At 50.9% G+C, this 18,349-nt stretch overlaps 1 protein-coding gene across 7 annotated transcripts in view; it reads left to right on the top strand.

Moving 5' to 3' along the window:
- Positions 1 to 18,025, top strand: part of ZBTB1 (zinc finger and BTB domain containing 1) — a 35,416-nt gene extending 17,391 nt beyond the window's left edge. For 3 of the 7 annotated variants that reach the window (XM_077323879.1, XM_077323876.1, XM_077323877.1), the window contains one exon: positions 14,921 to 18,025. In XM_077323879.1, the coding sequence (XP_077179994.1) occupies positions 14,941 to 17,067 (2,127 nt within the window). In that variant the 5' untranslated portion in view covers positions 14,921 to 14,940 and the 3' untranslated portion in view covers positions 17,068 to 18,025. Of the gene's footprint in view, positions 1 to 3,117; positions 3,786 to 14,920 lie in introns of those variants that run through there. The other 4 variants (XM_077323880.1, XM_077323881.1, XM_077323882.1 and 1 more) reach the window with 3 other exon arrangements.
- Positions 18,026 to 18,349: the final 324 nt, after the last annotated feature.

Below are 18,349 nucleotides of genomic sequence, written 5' to 3'. Positions count from 1 at the left end.
TTTAAAAGGCTGCCATGTAGAGGACGGACCAGAACCAATGGGATGAAATTAATTCAAAAGAAATTCCGTCTTAAACATCCGGAAGAAGTTCCTGACAGTTAGAACAGTTCCTCAGTGGAACAGGTTTCCTCGGGAGGTGGTGGGTTCTCCATCTTTGGAGATTTTTAAACAGAGGCTGGAGAGCCATCTGACGGAGAGGCTGATTCTGTGAAGGCTCAAGGGGGTGGCAGGTGACAGTGGATGAGCGATAGGGTTGTGAATGTCCTGCATAGTGCAGCGGGTTGGACTAGATGACCCAGGAGGTCCCTTCTAATTCTATGATTGTATCCCAAATTAATGTAAAATTTAGCTGACCAATATGTGTATTACCCCAACCTACAAAGAGCAGAAAGCCAGGAGAGGGGGGACGGGATGGTTACATAAGAGCGGCCAGAAAGCTCCGTTTTGTGTAGAACAGGCGTGTGGCATTTGATAGCACAGTGCAGGTAAGAACAAGATGTAACCAAAAGAGTAATCGATCCGGGCGGATTTTCTGAGGACCGCTCCCAACTGCTGCGGGGCAGATTGGCCAAGGAGCAAGAACTGGCAGGTAGTTTTACAAGGCTTTCCTGGCCTCAGGACACAAGGCTTCTGGCTCCAGCCCCAGAATTTGTTGCACATGTGCTTAAAGACGTGGTGCATAGCATGCCGTCGGCCCACACCACTTGTGCAATCTCTCCTCCCCTAGTTGGAGGGTTGTGCAAATCGAGTCTGTGTGCGCCCAAATCTGACCGCCTCTTCCAAGAGATGTGAGATCCAGTGAGCAAAACCTGCTCAAGATCCCTGGCCCCAAAGAAGGAAAACTGGCTTCAACGGGAGCCAGGGTTTTTCAGCTCCGGCCCTGGCCTGGTGGAATGGTCTGCCTGAGGAGATCAGGGCCCTCCGAGACCTTAATCCATTCCACCGGGACTGCAAAACAGAACCATTCTGCCAGGCTTATGGTTGAGGCCAAGAAATAACACCAAAATTCTGGCCTCCCTCCTTAAAGTGCCCAACGTCCAAGTTATGGCTCCACTTTATGAGCCCCTCTCTCAAAAGGAAAACAGACGGCTTGTCTGAAAGCTTGAAATTTGCTTTTACAGTTAGTTGTTTCTGAGACTTCTGCTTTGATCGATTTTATGTGAGTTTATGTAATTCGTGACTTTGGTGAGCCACCCTGAGCCTCCTAGGGAAGGACGCCGTACAAGTGGAAATGTTAATAAAAATAAATGAAATGTCACGTTGCCCTCAGGGAGGGTGTGTGCCTGCCTTGTGCCGCGTGGATCTACGCAAGAAAGTCAGGCCCAGCCCAGGGCAACATGGGAAAGGGTGTCAAGGGAGTTACACCGTGTCATGGGAAACTTAAGTCATTGGGAAACATGTGGTCCCCCGGGAGCCCACACAGAGGACTGTGCCTGTTGCATCTCTGCATGATTTGCAGCTCTGGCCTCTTTACATTCAGCCTGCCAAATTGGCTGTGGCTTTCCCGTTCTTCTGCAGTAGGTGTGGATGGATTCATTCAGTCCCAAAGGGAGAGGTTGGGCTCTTAGCGCTGCTCCCTTTGCTAGAGGCCTAACGTGCAGAACTCAGCCGCAGAAGCTGCCCGTGGGATGGAGGCAGATAACATCCTGCGGAAAAGAACTCCAACCAGTTGGAGCCTGTGGGCACCTCTGGGATCCTGACACACCGTGGTGGGCATGGCCACAAAATGGCTGCCGCAGCACAGCTGTCACAGGAGGGGTGGTCAGCCACAAAATGGCTGCCACAAAACAGCTGTCACAGGAGGTGTGGCCAGCCACAAAATGGCTGCCACAAAACAGCTGTCACAGGAGGTGTGGCCAGCCACAAAATGGCTGCCACAAAACAGCTGTCACAGGAGGTGGGGCCAACCACAAAATGGCTGCCACAGCACAGCTGTCACAGGAGGTGTGGCCAGCCACAAAATGGCTGCCACAAAACAGCTGTCACAGGAGGTAGGGCCAACCACAAAATGGCTGCCACAAAACATGTCACAAGAGGTGGGGCCAACCACAAAATGGCTGCCACAAAACATCTGTCACAGGAGACGAAGCCAGCCACACAAAACCTGTCACAGGAGCTGGGACCAACCACAAAATGGCTGTCACAGGAGGTGGGACCAACCACAAAATGGCTGTCACAGGATGTAGAGCCAGCCACAAAATGGTTGCTACACTAGAGCTGTCACAAAAGATGGGGCCAGCCACAAAACACCTGTCACAGGAGGTGGGGGAAGCCACAGAATGGCTGCCTCAGGTTATCTTCAACCACCCCAGTGAGGATTCTTGCACTGTGGTGGAAGCGGCTGTCAAAGCAATGTTTTTAAACATCTACACAGGCCATCAAATCCCCAGTAGCGAATGAGAAGCCTGGCTGGGTAAATGCGCCCCGTGGCCATTCCCACATTCTTATAATACTCGGTACCAAGAGAGGTGTTGCAAACCCTTGTCGTTAAGCCTCTGTTAAAGGGCCACAACGCTTTCTCCAAGCTGTTGGCGATCCTGTTTTTGGGGTGGTTCGCACTCGCCCCCTCCTCAAAAACCAAATAAATCCGACAAGACTGGGCCCTTGCTGTGCCAGTCACCCTCGGACTATATCCCGAACTTGCCAGCTCTGCAGCTGTCCCACATCGTGACAAGCCACGAAATCGTGGCTCCGTGCCAAACAGCAAACCCTGGTTTACTGGCCAGTCTGCATGCCAACGTGGTATAGCGGTTAGAGCGTTGATCCAGGATCTGGGAGGCCCGGGTTTGAATCCCCACGCTGCCACGGAAACTCACTGAGTGACCTTAGGCCAGACAGCCCCATGTTCTTGGACTGGCCTACCTCACAGGGTCGTTCTGAGGATTGATTGGCCGAGAGGAGAACGATGCTTTGCCCGTTGGGGAGAAAGGCAGTAGATAAACCAAGCAAACAAATAAGAATAGAACTGGGGCTTCCATATATTGAAACGGTACTTGGATTTATAAACCGTCCTTGGTTGCCCTGACAGAATGCGGCCTGCGTCAAACTGAAGCAGTGGAGTCTCTGCTCCTCCTCCCCCCCCCCCCCCCCGCCAGCCTCTTCGGCTACTGCATCGGTGCCTTTCCCCCTCAGGACTGCTCCTGACTTCATTTCCCTAACATTTTGCAGAGCTTGGCCTCTGGCCTGCCTCCTCGTCTTTGGGGACAATCCGAGCCTGGGAAAGGCTTCCTGCCTTAGCCTGAGCGCATTAGGCCAATCAAAGCCGTAATGCTGCTGAGAGGGAACTCTCTAAATAGCCTGGCAGGGTGCCACTTTCTGAAACGGCCTTGCATAAGCGGGTGGGAATGGAACCGGGTGGCAGAAACGGGAATTGCGTTGCCCCGCTGCGGGGCCGAGCTGGAACTGGCAAGGAGACCGCCTGCGTCTCCTGAATCGGTTTCGCCCGGCGAGGTTTAGTGCTCCCCGCCACCGGCATGCGCCAGTGTGGGGGGGGGGTCCTCATGGGTTGCTGTTTCCCCGAACTGTTGGCAACTGATAGAACCGGTGATGTCATGAACAGCTTGGGAAGAGAAGCCGCTTCCCAAGAGCTCCTGCCTCCAGCCCTTCTCCGTTTCTTGCGCATTAACCGGAGCATCGCGTCCGGTGCTTGGGAAGCGGAAGCCGCACAGCTGCTCGGCCCGTGTGCAGAAGGAGGCTGTCGGGTTGGAGAGGATGCCCGGGAGACCCGCAAGGAGAATGCCCCGGTTTAGAGAGCGGGTGGCATGAGGCGAGGCAGCGGGAGCGAGGTACGTGGTTTGGGTGGGTCGTATTCTGAACGGCCTCTGCGAACATGTGGCACGGGGGAGTTTGGCGCATCTGCTGCACTTGAGGCGCGCACTAAGGGCGAAGGCGGGGGTGGCTGTGGAGGGCGGGTGCAGGTCGCCACTTAGAGGATTCTGGTGGAGGATAAATAAAGAAGAGAGCGAAACGTGAACTGGAAATCTCACATCTGCTCGCAAACTCGTTGTGGTACTAAGCAAGACTCTCTCTCTCTCTCTCTCTCTCTCTCTCTCATATATCTGGAGAGCTGGCTTTGATTCCCCAGCTTGGTGACCTTCAGCCAGTCTCAGTTCTCTTAGAGCTCTCTCATCCTCACCTAGTGAGCCAGTTTGGGGTAGTGGTTAGGAGTGCGGACTTCTAATCTGGCATGCCAGGTTCGATTCTGCACTCCCCCACATGCAGCCAGCTGGGTGACCTTGGGCTCGCCACAGCACTGATAAAGCTGTTCTGACCGAGCAGTGATATCAGGGCTCTCTCAGCCTCACCTCCCTCACAGGGTGTCTGTTGTGGGGAGAGGAAAGGGAAGGCGACTGTAAGCCGCTTTGAGCATCTTTCGGGTAGGGAAAAGCGGCATATAAGAACCAACTCTTCTTCTTCTTCTTCTTCTTCTTCTTCTTCTTCTTCTTCTTCTTCTTCTTCTTCTTCTTCTTCTAGCTCGCAGGGTGTCTCTTGTGTGGAGAGGAAGACAATTGTAAGCCACTTTGAGACTCCTTCGGGGAGTGAAATGTGGGGTACAAAAAAACAGCCCTTCTTCTCCCTGCCCCCCTTTTTCAGCGTGCAGCTAACAATGCTGGCTTGCATTCCAAGTTGGCTGTACAGAGTGAAGCAAAATAGTTTCTAGGAAGTGGATGTTTGAAGGAGGCACCTTTCTTCAGGAGCCAGTGTGGGGTTTTTTGGCTGCAACGCTGCCCGTCCACTGACACTTGGATCTATCTCCAGTGCTTGCTTTCTCTTCTCTCTCGAACTTCAGGCATGAGTTTGGCTTAAAAACAAACAAACAAAAAAACACTCTTCCCCAGGTGACCAGCGTACTGTCATTTCTTAATATTCTGCAGAGTTTAAAAATCCATTTCTTGAAAGAAAAACAAAGAATTCTATCCCATCGTTCTTCCCAGGTGATGAGTCCAGCTGAAGGTTTCTACAACTGCTTATATTCAACCCCCCCCCTTTTTTTTGTTTTGTTTTTGGTAAACCTCTGGTTCATCGGATGTGCCTTGGTAGCCAGAAAGCTTTCCAAGCCGTTCACTTAGCTCAGGGGTAGTCAAACTGCGGCCCTCCAGATGTCCATGGACTACAATTCCCAGGAGCCCTTGCCAGCATTCGCTGGCGAATGCTGGCAAGGGCTCCTGGGAATTGTAGTCCATGGACATCTGGAGGGCCGCAGTTTGACTACCCCTGATTAGCTAATGACCTGACTGAACATGGCAGCTGCAATTATTTGGACAATGCGCTCAAAGCCAAGGGGGAAGACCCACTGAAATTGGGAGCAGCCTTGTCACAAAGCTCCAGTTGCTGCGGGTGCAGAGAACTCTGGGAGGAGCAGGCTGAAAGGTGGAGGGAATCCAGAAAATCCGTTGTGGTTGTTAGGTGGAGCTTGGTTGTTGGAACTCCGCTTTTAGATTCCCATCCTGTTTGGAAGGCCACTCGACTGGTGTCTGGCGTCCCTCTCGCCAGGCCTAACGTACCTAACGCATCTTTTTGCAGAGATGTTAGAGGTGGACACTGGTATGTGACTGGGGCAAAAGAAATGCACTCAGCTTTGAAATTCCCTGAGTGGTCTTGGGGATGTCAGTCTTTCTCAGCCAATCCAGATCTCTAGGTTTCTTTAGAGCAGGGATTCCCAGCGGGAGCTCCTGAGGGTGTCCACAGCTTTCCCTCCTGCCTTAATGGACTCTCGTGGTTTCTGCACCTGGGAGGAGGTGGAGAATGCATGCCTACTCCCACTTTAAGCCACCTTCTGTCCCTCTTAACATGGGTGTGAATATCACTTCCAGTGCCATGTCTCTCCTGTGGGGCGTGGCAGGGAGGGCATGGCCAGCCGATCTCTCTCCCAAGGCTTCTCGAAGCCTGAAAAATTATTCAGGGATTCTTCCACGGTCCGAAGGTTGAAAAAGGCTGCGTTAGGGATAAAAGCCGGGAACACCCATTGCTGTATGCAGGTTTGTAACTAACCATGGCCATACCACCACATTTTGCCGGGTGGGAAGCTAAGAACCACTTGTGAGGAGAGCCTATTGGAGCCTAGGGTTCTGAGTTCTAATCACGTAAGTGATGGGCATTGCTCAGACAGGGCTTTGAGTACTTCCTGGTCACCACAAAATGGTTCCGGGGGGAGTTTCAAGTTGCCGTTCTCAGGCTGCCCGAAACCTGGAACAGCTGCTGAATTTCTGTGCAGAGATCAGAAAAACAACGGTATTTTTAGTGAGTTTTCATCAGCTTTTCCATCGTGCAAAAGAGGCCCTGATTCTAGTTGAGGGTCAAACCAAGATTATTTCTGCAACTCTGTTAAGTAGGCCAAATGTTTTGGGACTGGAGCAAGGCCCAACGCCCTCCCCTTGTAACAGGACTAATAAAAATCCAGCCACTAGGCTAGGGGTACATCTTCTCCATCCTAATCCATCCTTCAAATTGAGAGAGAATTCCCAGCAGCGCACTAAGAAGAAAGAACGTACTTGTTAGCATGTCTAATATTGCCAACCTAGTTGGGGTTTGTGGGAGAAATGGGGATAATATGGAATTACCCCCAAATTCTCCCTCTAGGATTTAATCCCCCCCCCATTTCCCCCTCAACAGTCTCCCCCTCCTAAAATTCCTCTAAATTCTCAGGTGGCTTTTCATTTATTTGTTTTATTCATTTATTTAGATTTCTGTACCGCCCTTCCCTACGGCTCTGGGCTGTTTACATTAAACGTTGTGGAATGGTTAGATAGAATACTATAACAATGCAATAAATAGCAATCATAACATAACATGGCATAACATAATCATAACATATGACAGCCAGAACATTATTATAAACAGAACAATAACAATGACAATCCATGGGCGGGTCAGATTGTTTAGTCATGGAAGGGCGTCTGAGTGGGGGGGGGGGGACCAAAAGATGTTTTGTGTTGGTCGGCCTCACACAAATGCCTGGTGGGGGAGCTCCCTTTTGCAGGCCCTGCAGAATTGTGGGAATTCGTGCAGGGCCCTGATCTCTTCGGGGAGCTCGTTCCACCAGGTGGGGGCCAGGACAGAAAAATCTCTGGCCCTTGTTGAGGACCGACATGCTTCTTTGGGGCCAGGGATCACCAGGCAGTTGGAGGTGGTGGAGCATAATGCTCTTCTGGGGGTATAGGCAGGGATACACTGGGCCCAGTCCATGTATGGCCTTGAAAGTGATTGTTGTTGTTAGGTGCGAAGTCGTGTCTGACCCATCGCGGCCCCATGGACAATGACCCTCCAGGCCTTCCTGTCCTCTACTATTCCCCAGAGTCCATTCAAGTTCATACCAACTGCTTCAGTGACTCCATCCAGCCACCTCATTCTCTGTCGTCCCCTTCTTCTTTTGCCCTTGATCGCTCCCAGCATTAGGCTCTTCTCTAGGGAGTCCTTCCTTCTCATGAGGTGGCCAAAATATTTGAGTTTCATCTTCAGGATTACCAGAACCTAAAGCTTGATCAGGAATTCAACTGGGAGCCAGCTGAGTTGTTGGAGTCCCAGCCAGATGTGGGATCTCCATGATGTCTGAGTGAGAATCCTGGCTGCAGCATTCTGCACCAGTTGTAGTTTCCGGATCAAGGATAAGGGTAGGCCTGCGTAGAGCTTTTAAGGCCGTTTCCCCTGCACTGAGTTAATGTCCAGTTTTCTGCAATACCTGGGAAGATCCCCCAAGTTGGTAGACATCTGCAGTACGGCCCATTACACATGCACATCTTTACTGCCACTTTGAGAGCAGCAAGCCTTTAATCTGGATTCTGTACCTGACTTTCGCACCATTCTTTTTCCTCTGGTGTATTTCCTCTGCAGCTGCAACTTTTTAAAATGCACTTTTCCAAATGAGGGTGGAACAACACATGGTAGCTTGTGGGTGGCGTTCAAAATTGGTTTTTTTTTTTTAAATTATGCAATTGCCTTATAGCCTCTGTACATTTGTGTCCATTTACACATCCTTGTGGTTCAGGTCAGGTTTTAGGCATGCATTTCAGCGTTAATTTTTGCAATGAAAGGGAACAGGAAGGAATGCAGCTAAAGGGAAGGGGGGGGGAACCAGATGTTGAAACTGACCAGACTTTGAAACCGACAAGCAGCCGTGAAACCCGGTTGTGCAGCCCAGTGGTCCCCAACCCCCGGTCCGGAGACCAGTCCAGGTCCGTAGATCAGTCGTTACCGGGCCACGGCTCCTCCTCGCCCTTCCCCCCAGCTGCTGCCTCGGGGGCTGCCCTGCCACTGTGCTGCCGGCTCACCTTTGGTGCTCTCCAGCGGCCGCCATGGCTGGGGCTCCCCCTCGGCATGGCACTGCGCAGCTGTTGCTGGCAGCGCCCCCCAGCGGGCGGCGGGAAGTCAGGGGCACCGGCGGGAAAGCAAATGGAGCAGGGGCTCAGGCGGCGGTGACATCCCTCAGCAAAAGACTACCCCCTCCTGGGCCTCAGTAAAATTGTCAAGCGTTGACCGGTCCCCAGTGATAAAAAGGTTGGGGACCACTGGTGCAGACCATTAGGGCAGGGGGAGTCAACTTGTGGTCCTCCAGATGTCCATGAACTACAATTCCCATGAGCCCCTGTCAGCATTTTCTGGCAAGGGCTCATGGGAATTGTAGTCCATGGACATCTGGAGGACCACAGGCAGACTACCCCTGCATTAGGGGATTCTCTGTTGTGTTAGTGGCCACTGTGAAAAATGGAAGTGCACATGTCTCATAAAGCTGTGATTGGCAGTAAAGTGTGTGTGTGTGCAGACTAAATTGGCTGCAATTCTACCACACCTTGCACAGGGCTGCAATTTGTTTGTGGGAGAAGTCATCTGTCAGAAGCTTTGGAGAGCTTTCTTAGCCTTGTCCCACTGAATTAAAAAAAAACTGGGGGGGGCATATTTTAGGTGATGCCCTAGTACAGTGGCACAATAATGCTAATTGCCTGCCTTCCTTGCAAATGTGTGTTGTTTTTCTCTTTGTGATTTTCTGATTTTATCCTGCACACTGGTTGTGATCCTGACATGTTTTTTTTTTTAAGCCTGTCGTGTGCAGATTGCACTCTGCCCTCCAAATGGATCCATTCTGAGCAATTCCTAAGTTTGGCAGTTTGCAGAAGGTCCATATGGTTCAGCTACCATGTTAACGTTTGATTTCTGGAGACTGCCAAAATCCCCCCCCCCCGAAAAAACCCTTTGTTCACTAAGTATAAAAGGGGAAAATGTTTTCAAAGCTTAGACTACCTATTCCAACTTCTGTCTCTCTTTACATCTCCCTGCCTATTTTTTTTCTTTGCATGCAGCACTGTAATCTGTCTATAGCACAGAATAAGAGCACCTGGAAGACTAGCAGAATTTGTACCTGGGCAGGAGCTTTCATGAGCCACAGCTCTCTTCCAAGATGGGTCACTAACTAGTGTGTCTGTAGCACTAGAAAAGAGCCAGAACCAGGAGCTAAAAGACCAGCAAAATCTGTGGGAGGGAAGGAACTTTTGTGAGTCTCTGCTTACTTCCAAGAAGGGTCACCCTCTAAGTCTGTCTGTAGCAGGAGGAAAGAGCCAGAGCAGAAAGCAATGGCCTACACGTCTTCATGGCATGATTCAGTTTAACCAACATGGTGTAGTGCAGGGGTAGTCAAACTGCGGCCCTCCAGATGTCCATGGACTACAATTCCCAGGAGCCCCTGCCAGCATTTGCTGGCAGGGGCTCCTGGGAATTGTAGTCCATGGACATCTGGAGGGCCGCAGTTTGACTACCCCTGGTGTAGTGGTTAAAAGCAGTGACCTCTAATCCGGAGAGTTAGGTTGGATTCCCCACTCCTCTACATGCAGACAGCTGGGTGACCTTGGGCTAGTCACAATCCTGCTAACAGTTCTCGCAGACTAGATGACCCAGGAGGTCCCTTCCAACCCTATGATTCTCTGAGAGCAGTTCTGTCAGAGCTCTCTCAGCCTCTCCTTCCTCAAAGGGTGTCTGTTGTGGGGAGAGGAAGGGAAGATGATTACAAGAGTCCAGGAGCACCTTAAAAATAACAAAAGTTGTGGCCACTTTGAGACTCTTTCTGGTTGTGAAAAGCAAGTTATAAAAACCAACTCTTCTTCTGTGTGTATTCAGGGTAGGGGGGGGGGAATAAATATTAGGATCACACATGAGTTCTGTGCCTGACTTTAAACATTTATGGGTCAAGTAGCCAAGCTGACACCCAATTCCGAAGTCTCTGCTTGTGCCGGAATCTGCAACATTGGTGCGCGCTGTGTACATTGCTTGTGTCGTCCGACACATGCGCCGCTGAATCAGGCATTATCCTAAATTTGCAGCAGGATGAGGCTGCATTGAGTTTCTGGCGATCCCACATAATAGAAAACATGTTTCCCACCCACTCCCCTCCACAGCAAAGAGCTTGTTCCCCGGCTGAGTGATAATGGGAGCGGTGGCCATGTTCCCAGCCATGGGGTAATTAAAAACAAAACCAGCAGGCCGTTTAGCCAGAAAAACAGGCTGGCTACAGATCCCTGTCGTAACCCTGGATCTCAAGTAGGCGAGCTTTGTACCTCCCTCAAGAAGAATAAGCACGAGCCATCACCCTCTAGCTGTACTGCTTGAATTGTCTCTGAAAGTGTCTGCATTGCTTTAGGTGTTGATAATTAAGCATGCACTGGTACAGGTGGGACGATACCTACAAACCTGACATGCGTGGGCTGTGTGCATTCCCACCATAGGAAGGATCAGGGAGGTAGAATATTCACCTTGAAGACCAGGAGGCAATACGAGATCTTTGCCTGGGGCAGCCCAGACGTTGCACAATTTGCCAGGCTTAATCGTTGTCTGTCCCCGGGCCTAGGCTATAAGTACTTTAATGCCCATGGACTACTACTACTACTAATAATAATAATCCAATTCCCATGGGCCCCTACCAGCAGGATACAGCCTATCCTATGGGACCTATGGGAATTATAGTCCGTAGACACCTGGAATGGCGCCATTTGGCTGCCCCTGCTTCAAATGCATTCTGATCCTGAACTGGTTTCCTCGCAAGTATGTGCCAGCTGACAAGTTTTTTTTACCAGGTGAAATATGGCCACATTAACCCAAGTGCTGCTTCTCGTGCACAGAAGACGAAGAAGAGGTGGCTTTTTGTACCCCGCTTTTCACTACCCGAAGGAGTCTCAAAGCGGCTTAACAATCGCCTTGCCGTCCTCTCCTCACAACAGACACCCTGTGGGGTAGGTGAGGCTGAGAGAGCTCTGAGAGAACTGTCACTGGCCCAAGGTCACCCTGTTGGCTGCATGTGGAAGAGGGGGGAATCAAACTCTATTCTCCAGATTAGCCACTACGCCATGCTAGATCTCCAGGAGCAGCCTTAGTGATTCCGGGGCTTTGGACAAAAGTCCAAGATGGAGCCCCATAATCATTGTCACCCCCCAGTAGAACCCAATAAGGGGGGCAGGAGCTGCCACTCTCAGAAATTCCAGACAGAGGTGGGCAGGAGTAGCACCAGGAGCCTGCTCTTCTATTTCCCCGGATCCTTGGGTAGGGGACCATGGGTGCTCAGGCAGCTGCCTTGTGGCCATTGGTTAAGACCGCCACTGCTAATGAAACTGGAAATCTTCACACGAAGCCAAAGGGAAATAGCTAATTTGTAGGTAAACAGGCCTGTGATGGCTTTAGGGCCATCAGTGGGGGATCAGGGGGATAGGTTTGCCATATCCAGGTCGGGAAATGACTGGAGATCTCTGGATGAAGCCCAGAGAGGACAAGGACCTCTGTGTACAATACCATAGAGTCCACCCTCCAAAGCAGGGGTAGTCAACCTGTGGTCCTCCAGATGTGCATGGACTACAATTCCCATGAGCCCCTGCCAGCGTTTGCTGGCAGGGTTTCATGGGAATTATAGTCCATGAACATCTGGAGGACCACAGGTCTGCTCCAAAGCATCTATTTTTTCCAGGGGAACTGATCTCTGGAAATGAGCTGTGATTACAGGGCATCCCCAGGCTGACATCTCTGCAAGGTTACTGTTTACAGATTAAAATGAGTAGCCGTGTTGGTCTGAAGCAGCACAATAAAATCAGAGTCCGGTAGCAACCTTTAAGACCAACAAAGATTTATTCAAGGCGTGAGCTTTCGAGTGCAAGCACTCTTCCTCAGACTAAGAACTGACCATCGTAACAGTAGGAACAGGTTAATCTTCCTGGCTCTAACTTCTAAGGAAGAAAGGAGTTTCCTGGAGCCTCTGGGGAGGGCGGTATATAAATATAATAAATAAATAAACAAATCCCTAGGGCTCCGGTCCCAACTTAAGGGGCTGCCATAGGACAATAGCTCTCTCTGTGGCCCTCATTCCTGAGGTGCATATGGAGACGTCCGTGGCAGCAGTGTAACCTCCACGTGGCAGTTTTGTTTCTTCATTGACTCCCATTCTACCCTGCCTTTCTCCCCAACGGGGACTCAAAGCAACTTATGTGGTTCTCTTCTCAGCCATTTTGTTCCTCGTGGCCACCATTCTGAGTTACGTTTATTATAAATTTATATACCCCTTACTCTGGACCGGCTGGCTCGTGGCGGTTTACAACAAGATAAAACATGAGACAGCAAGAACACCCACCGTGCTGATAATCCATTTAAAATCCAATATCCCAATTTAAATAGCAGGTGAAATGACAAGATGGCTGGCAAAAAAAAACACCCCCTAGCTAGACCCATCTGCCTCACTCCACTGTTCCCAGCAGTGTCGATCTCAAGTTGTGTTGGGCGATATTAGGGAACGGATGCCACAAGAGCAGGGAGGACCGGATCTGCTTTGCACGGCGATCCACCCGGCCTCAAACAAAAGCCTGGCGGAAGAGCTCCGTCTTGCAGGCCCTGCGGGAGGTCAGGCTGAGGGTGGGACAGCCTGAGGGTGGGGTGACAAGCCTAAGGCCACCCAGCAAACTTCCAGGCAGAGTTGGGGCCTGGAAAATATCCCACAGATCCTTATTTAGCAGTCTGAATAGACTGTCTTGCCTGACATTTCCCTCAACCCTACTCACACCCCTTGCAGCCGCCCACCCTCCCCCTAATGCTAGAGCACTTTCGTAAAACAAAATAATTAAAAATCGGTAATTGACGTACCGCAAGATTGATGTCAATGACACATTGTTTAAGAATCCTTCAAGAGGCCTCCAGAAATGGGGCGTGGTGGACACAGCGGACCGAGGCAGGGAAAATGGAACGTCCACATGAACCTGCTTTGGCTTTTCTCTTCCCAAGGCAGGTTCAGGAGAAGGGCAGTGGGGAGGGGAGGGGAGGGGAGGGAAGGGAAGGGAGGTGGAGGTGCACAAATGCCTGATGAGGCCAGATGGACCCTGGGGAAATGCCTATCCCTGTTTGGGAGTCAGGGTGGAGCAAAACAGCCATGCGGAAGCAGCGGCAGTGCCTTGGCGGCTGCTGTGAAAATACTACCACCATTTTAAAGATTTTTTAGATGCTGCAAGGAGTCAGTCCTCATTGAGACTGTAGCGTGGCACTTTGGTTTCCCCTTCCCCTATGCTTTCTTGAGCGCCAAAATGGCTGCCCAGGGGCTTGTCCTTCCCCCACAGCTGTTTTGGCACTAGACAGTTCGTGGGGAGGCTAAACAAGAGCGCTGCGGTGCGGGCCTGATTAGTGGTGGGCCCTTGAATGATGTTAAACTATCTTTAAGATGGTGGCAGCATTCCCTTGGCAGCCGCAAGGTTGCAGTCATGTTTAATTTGGCCCTTAGATGGGAGAAGGGTATGCATCTTTAGGATGCTTAGGGCTGATCCTTTAGGATGCTTAGGGCTGATCCTGCGTTGAGCAGGGGGTTGGACTAGATGGCCTGGATGGCCCCTTCCCACTCTAGGATTCTAGGAGTCTAGTTCAGCAGTGGAAGGGGCTGCCTAAGGAGGTGATGAGCTCCCCCTCACTGGCAGTCTTCAAGCAAAGGTTGGATACACACTTTTCTTGGATGCTTTAGGATGCTTAGGGCTGATCCTGCGTTGAGCAGGGGGGTGGACTAGATGGCCTGTGTGGGCCCTCCCAACTCTATGATTCTTTGATTCTATGATTCTATCTAAAGTAGATCGGCAGGCAAGGGTGGGTATAGGGCTACCGGATTCCCTGGTCCAGGCAGAGTTTCCCCAGTTTTGGGACAGACCTTTCCCCCAAAAAAATGCCCCATCTCCCCAAACTGGCACAACAGCATAAATTAATGCAATGTGCTGACATCTCCTATGTCATTGGCAACTACAAGGGACTTCAGAGCCAGCGTGGCATAGTGATTAAGAGCAGCAGCTTTTAATCTGGAGAGCCAGGTTTGATTCCCCACGCTTCCACATAGAGCCACCTGGGTGACCTTGGGCCAGTCCTTCTGTTAGAGCTGTTCTTACAGCAGATCTGTCAGAGCTCTCTCAGCCCCGCCTACCTTACAGGGTGCCTGTTGTGGGGAGAGGAAAGGGAAGGCGATTGTAAGCCGCTCTGAGACTCCTTCGGGTAGAGAAAAGCAGCATATAAGAACCAACTCTTCTTTTTCTTCAGTAATACCAGGGCTCTCTCAGCCTCACCTCCCTCACAGGGTGTCTGTTGTGGGGAGAGGAAAGGGAAGGGGATTGTAAGCCCCTTTGAGACTCCTTCAGGTAGAGAAAGGCGGCATCTAAGACCCAGAAAGGCGGCATCTTAGACCCAACTCTTCTTCTTCTTCAGTAATATCAGAGCTCTCTCAGCCTCACCTCCCTCACAGGGTGTTTGTTGTGGGGAGAGGAAAGGGAAGGTGACTGTAAGCCGCTCTGAGACTCCTTCGGGTAATGCAAAGTGAGGTATAAAAACCGGCTGCTGTTCTTCAAGGTACGTTTCTGTTTCTTTCAATTCTTCCAGCAAAGCTGATGGCTGACGGTTGGATTGTTGTTTCCCCCTCCCTCCCTCCCTCTTTACGCAGGGCAGTGATCAGAAGCTGAGATGGCGAGAACCAGCCACAGCAACTATGTCCTGCAGCAGCTCAACAACCAGAGAGAGTGGGGCTTCCTGTGCGACTGCTGCATCGCGATCGACGACATCTATTTCCAAGCTCACAAAGCGGTCCTGGCCGCCTGCAGCTCTTACTTCCGCATGTTCTTCATGAGCCACCAGCACAGCACGGCCCAGCTGAACCTGAGCAACATGAAGATCACGGCCGAATGCTTCGATCTCATCCTGCAGTTCATGTACCTGGGGAAGATCCTGACGGCCCCGGCCAACTTCGAGCAGTTCAAGCTGGCGATGAGCTCCCTGCAGCTCTACAACGTGCCGGAGTGCTTAGAAGACATCCAAGACGCCCCCTCGTCCGGCTCGCGCTGCTCCTCTTCCGCGTCCAGCTCTCAGAGCAGCAAGATGATCTTTGGCGTGCGGATGTACGAAGACACGCCGGCGCGGAACGAGAGCGACGTTAGCAGGTGGGGCGCCGAGCCACCAAGCTCGACGGTGAGTACATCCCACGGCCGAGAAGCCGACGAGGAATCTTTGCAGCTGAGCGGCCTCCCAGAGCAGCTCTTGGATGGCTGGAAGCGGAGCGCCGGGCCCAAGATGTCGAGCACCAAAGACCGGGTGTCCAACTCGCGGCGCTTCGGGAGGAGCTTCACCTGCGACGGTTGCGGGTTCAGTTTTAGCTGCGAGAGGCTCTTGGACGAGCACATCATGTCCTGCACGAATAGACACTCCTACCAGAGTGCCAAATATTACGGGGCTGAAAAGAGTGACTCGAAAGAGGGAGAATCCTCCTCCAAGATGTCGTCTTGCCAGTCGGACAAACTCAAAGGAAACATGAGCCAAGCTGAGGATGGGTCTTCGTCACCGGCCTCCAATGTCCCCAGCCAAAAGGGCAGTGCCGCGTCCTCAGAGCCGCTGGTTGAAGAGCGGAGCAGGGCCTCCGAGAGGAAACGGATCATTGTCAAGATGGAGCCGGCAGACAACCCCGCCGACAGCCTGAAAGAGTTTAACGTCATTAAAGTGACGGACGGAAACGAATCCACCGACAACGACGAGCTGGACGACGACGAGACGGTTTACAGGTACTACATCGAGGAAGAGGTCAGCGAACACCGGAGGGTGAGGAAAGCTCTCTTGAAAGCCCAAGTGCCTATGGACGAGGACGACAGGAAATACCTGAAAAACACGCGAGTCCTGAACAGCAAAGTCGGCGTGGATAAGGAGGATCCGGAAAATGCGTCCTGTGAGCTGTGCGGGTTGACAATCACCGAAGAAGACCTCTCTTCGCATTACTTGTCCAAGCACATAGAGAACATATGCGCCTGTGGGAAGTGTGGCCAGATATTGGTGAAAGGCCGGCAGCTGCAGGACCACGCTCAGTCGTGCGGGGAGCCCCAGGACCTGACGACTCACAGCTTACGGAACGAAGAGGAGAAACTGGATTTGGAAGAGAACTCGGAGGAGCAGTCCGAAATGCCAGATATGATGTATGCAGAAATGCTGGACGAGTTTGGGGACGGCCATTTCCAGATGAACAGCCTGCCCAAGAAACAGCTGTACCGAGATTCGGCCTGCCCTTTCCGGTGCCCTAACTGCAGCCAGCGCTTTGAAACGGAAAACCTGGTGGTCGAGCACGTGTCCAGTTGCCTGGAGCATGATCTCTTCAAGAGCGCCATGATGGAGGAGAACGACCGGGATCACCGGCGCAAACACTTCTGCAGCCTATGCGGGAAAGGGTTTTACCAGCGCTGCCATTTGCGGGAACACTACACCGTGCACACCAAGGAAAAACAGTTTGTCTGCCAGACCTGCGGGAAACAGTTTCTTCGGGAACGCCAGCTTCGCCTTCACAACGACATGCATAAAGGGATGGCCAGGTACGTCTGCTCAGTTTGCGACCAAGGAAACTTCCGGAAACATGACCACGTGCGGCACATGATATCCCACCTGTCCGCTGGAGAGACTATTTGTCAGGTCTGTTTTCAGATTTTCCCCAATAACGAACAGCTGGAGCAGCACATGGATGTGCACCTGTACACCTGTGGCGTCTGCGGAGCCAAATTTAACTTGAGGAAGGATATGAGATCTCACTATAATGCCAAGCATTTGAAACGGACATGAGTGCAGGACGAATCAGGGAGCGCAGAAGAAAGCACCAAAGGAAGCCATCAAGAGCATGGAAATGATATTATATTGCCCTCTCCCGCCCTGTGTGAAAACACCTGGGGCTATTATGCACTCACAGTTTTTCACCTAAATCAGTTCACTGAGGTTGCTTATTCACCCCTTTTTAAATTGCCCCTTTTTAAAAACGCGCATGTGTCTTTTTGCATATCATAGTAGCCCGAAGTAAACAATTATCCATTTGAGAGAGATTTCCTCAAGTGGGAGGGTACTTCATCCATTGTACTGGGAGCTCATTGGTAGGCTGTAGTCAGCAGCAGTGTCACCTGACTGATACATACTGCTGGCAAAGCCTCATGGGAATCGTAGTTCATGGGCTTTCTATTCAGCCATTGGTGTAAGACAGCTCAGGGGAGGAGACAGAAGACACACTAATGTTTATGCATGTCATCGAAAGCGTCCTGGAACTGGTGTAAAGGAAAAAGTCATAGCAAAGCAAGTTTACAGTACTGCAAGGAAATGATGCATAAAATGCATGCTCACTGCCATGAGGAGTGAGCCCCATGCAGAATCAAAAATATTACAATGGGTTTTTCGTGGTGAAACCAGTGCCACATGCAGAATCAAACAAACATTTTTGCAGACTCCTTGCAAAGTTTCCTGCCATGCATAATAGCCCCAGGTTTCTCTCTCTTTTTTTAATCCATGTGCATCTTCATTTAGCATCTTTAAAGTACTTGACATTGAAAAGTGCTGCTGCATTTTTTTTAAAGGATTGCATCTTCACTCTGCCTCATGTGCATCTTCACTCCTTGCCCCATGTTAGTTTATTTTCCCTCTGCTTTTGAAACAAATCATTCGTAAAAAAAACCAAAAAAACTCTACATTTTAAAAGCCTCGCTGTTGCAGTTACTCCTTCACTAGCTTCTATTAAACAGGTTTTCGGTTTCATTGATGTAGGATGCTTTGCTTTCATCTCTCCGTGTGTCTTTTTCTTCATGGGAAAACCCCTGGCTTTAATTAAAAGTGCAGGGGTAGCAGCGTGCTAAGAAAGAACCACTAAGAAAGACCGCAGTCCCAGAAGCTTAGAACTAAACAACATGTTATGGGTGGGATTGGCATTTTAGAGGAGATTTTAGCAGCGTAGAAATCGCCTTTGGGGCCTGGTCTTGATTGGGCCTTGGGAGCAGTGATACCCTGCAGTACACACACACACACACACACACACACACACACACAAACACACACACCACAGTGCCTTTCCAAGCACCAAAATAGT

Source organism: Paroedura picta, chromosome 2 (assembly GCF_049243985.1).
Source record: "Paroedura picta isolate Pp20150507F chromosome 2, Ppicta_v3.0, whole genome shotgun sequence".
Classification (NCBI taxonomy): domain Eukaryota; kingdom Metazoa; phylum Chordata; class Lepidosauria; order Squamata; family Gekkonidae; genus Paroedura; species Paroedura picta.
Note: the sequence above shows the minus strand (reverse complement) of the source record. Positions and strands in the feature narration are given on the sequence as shown.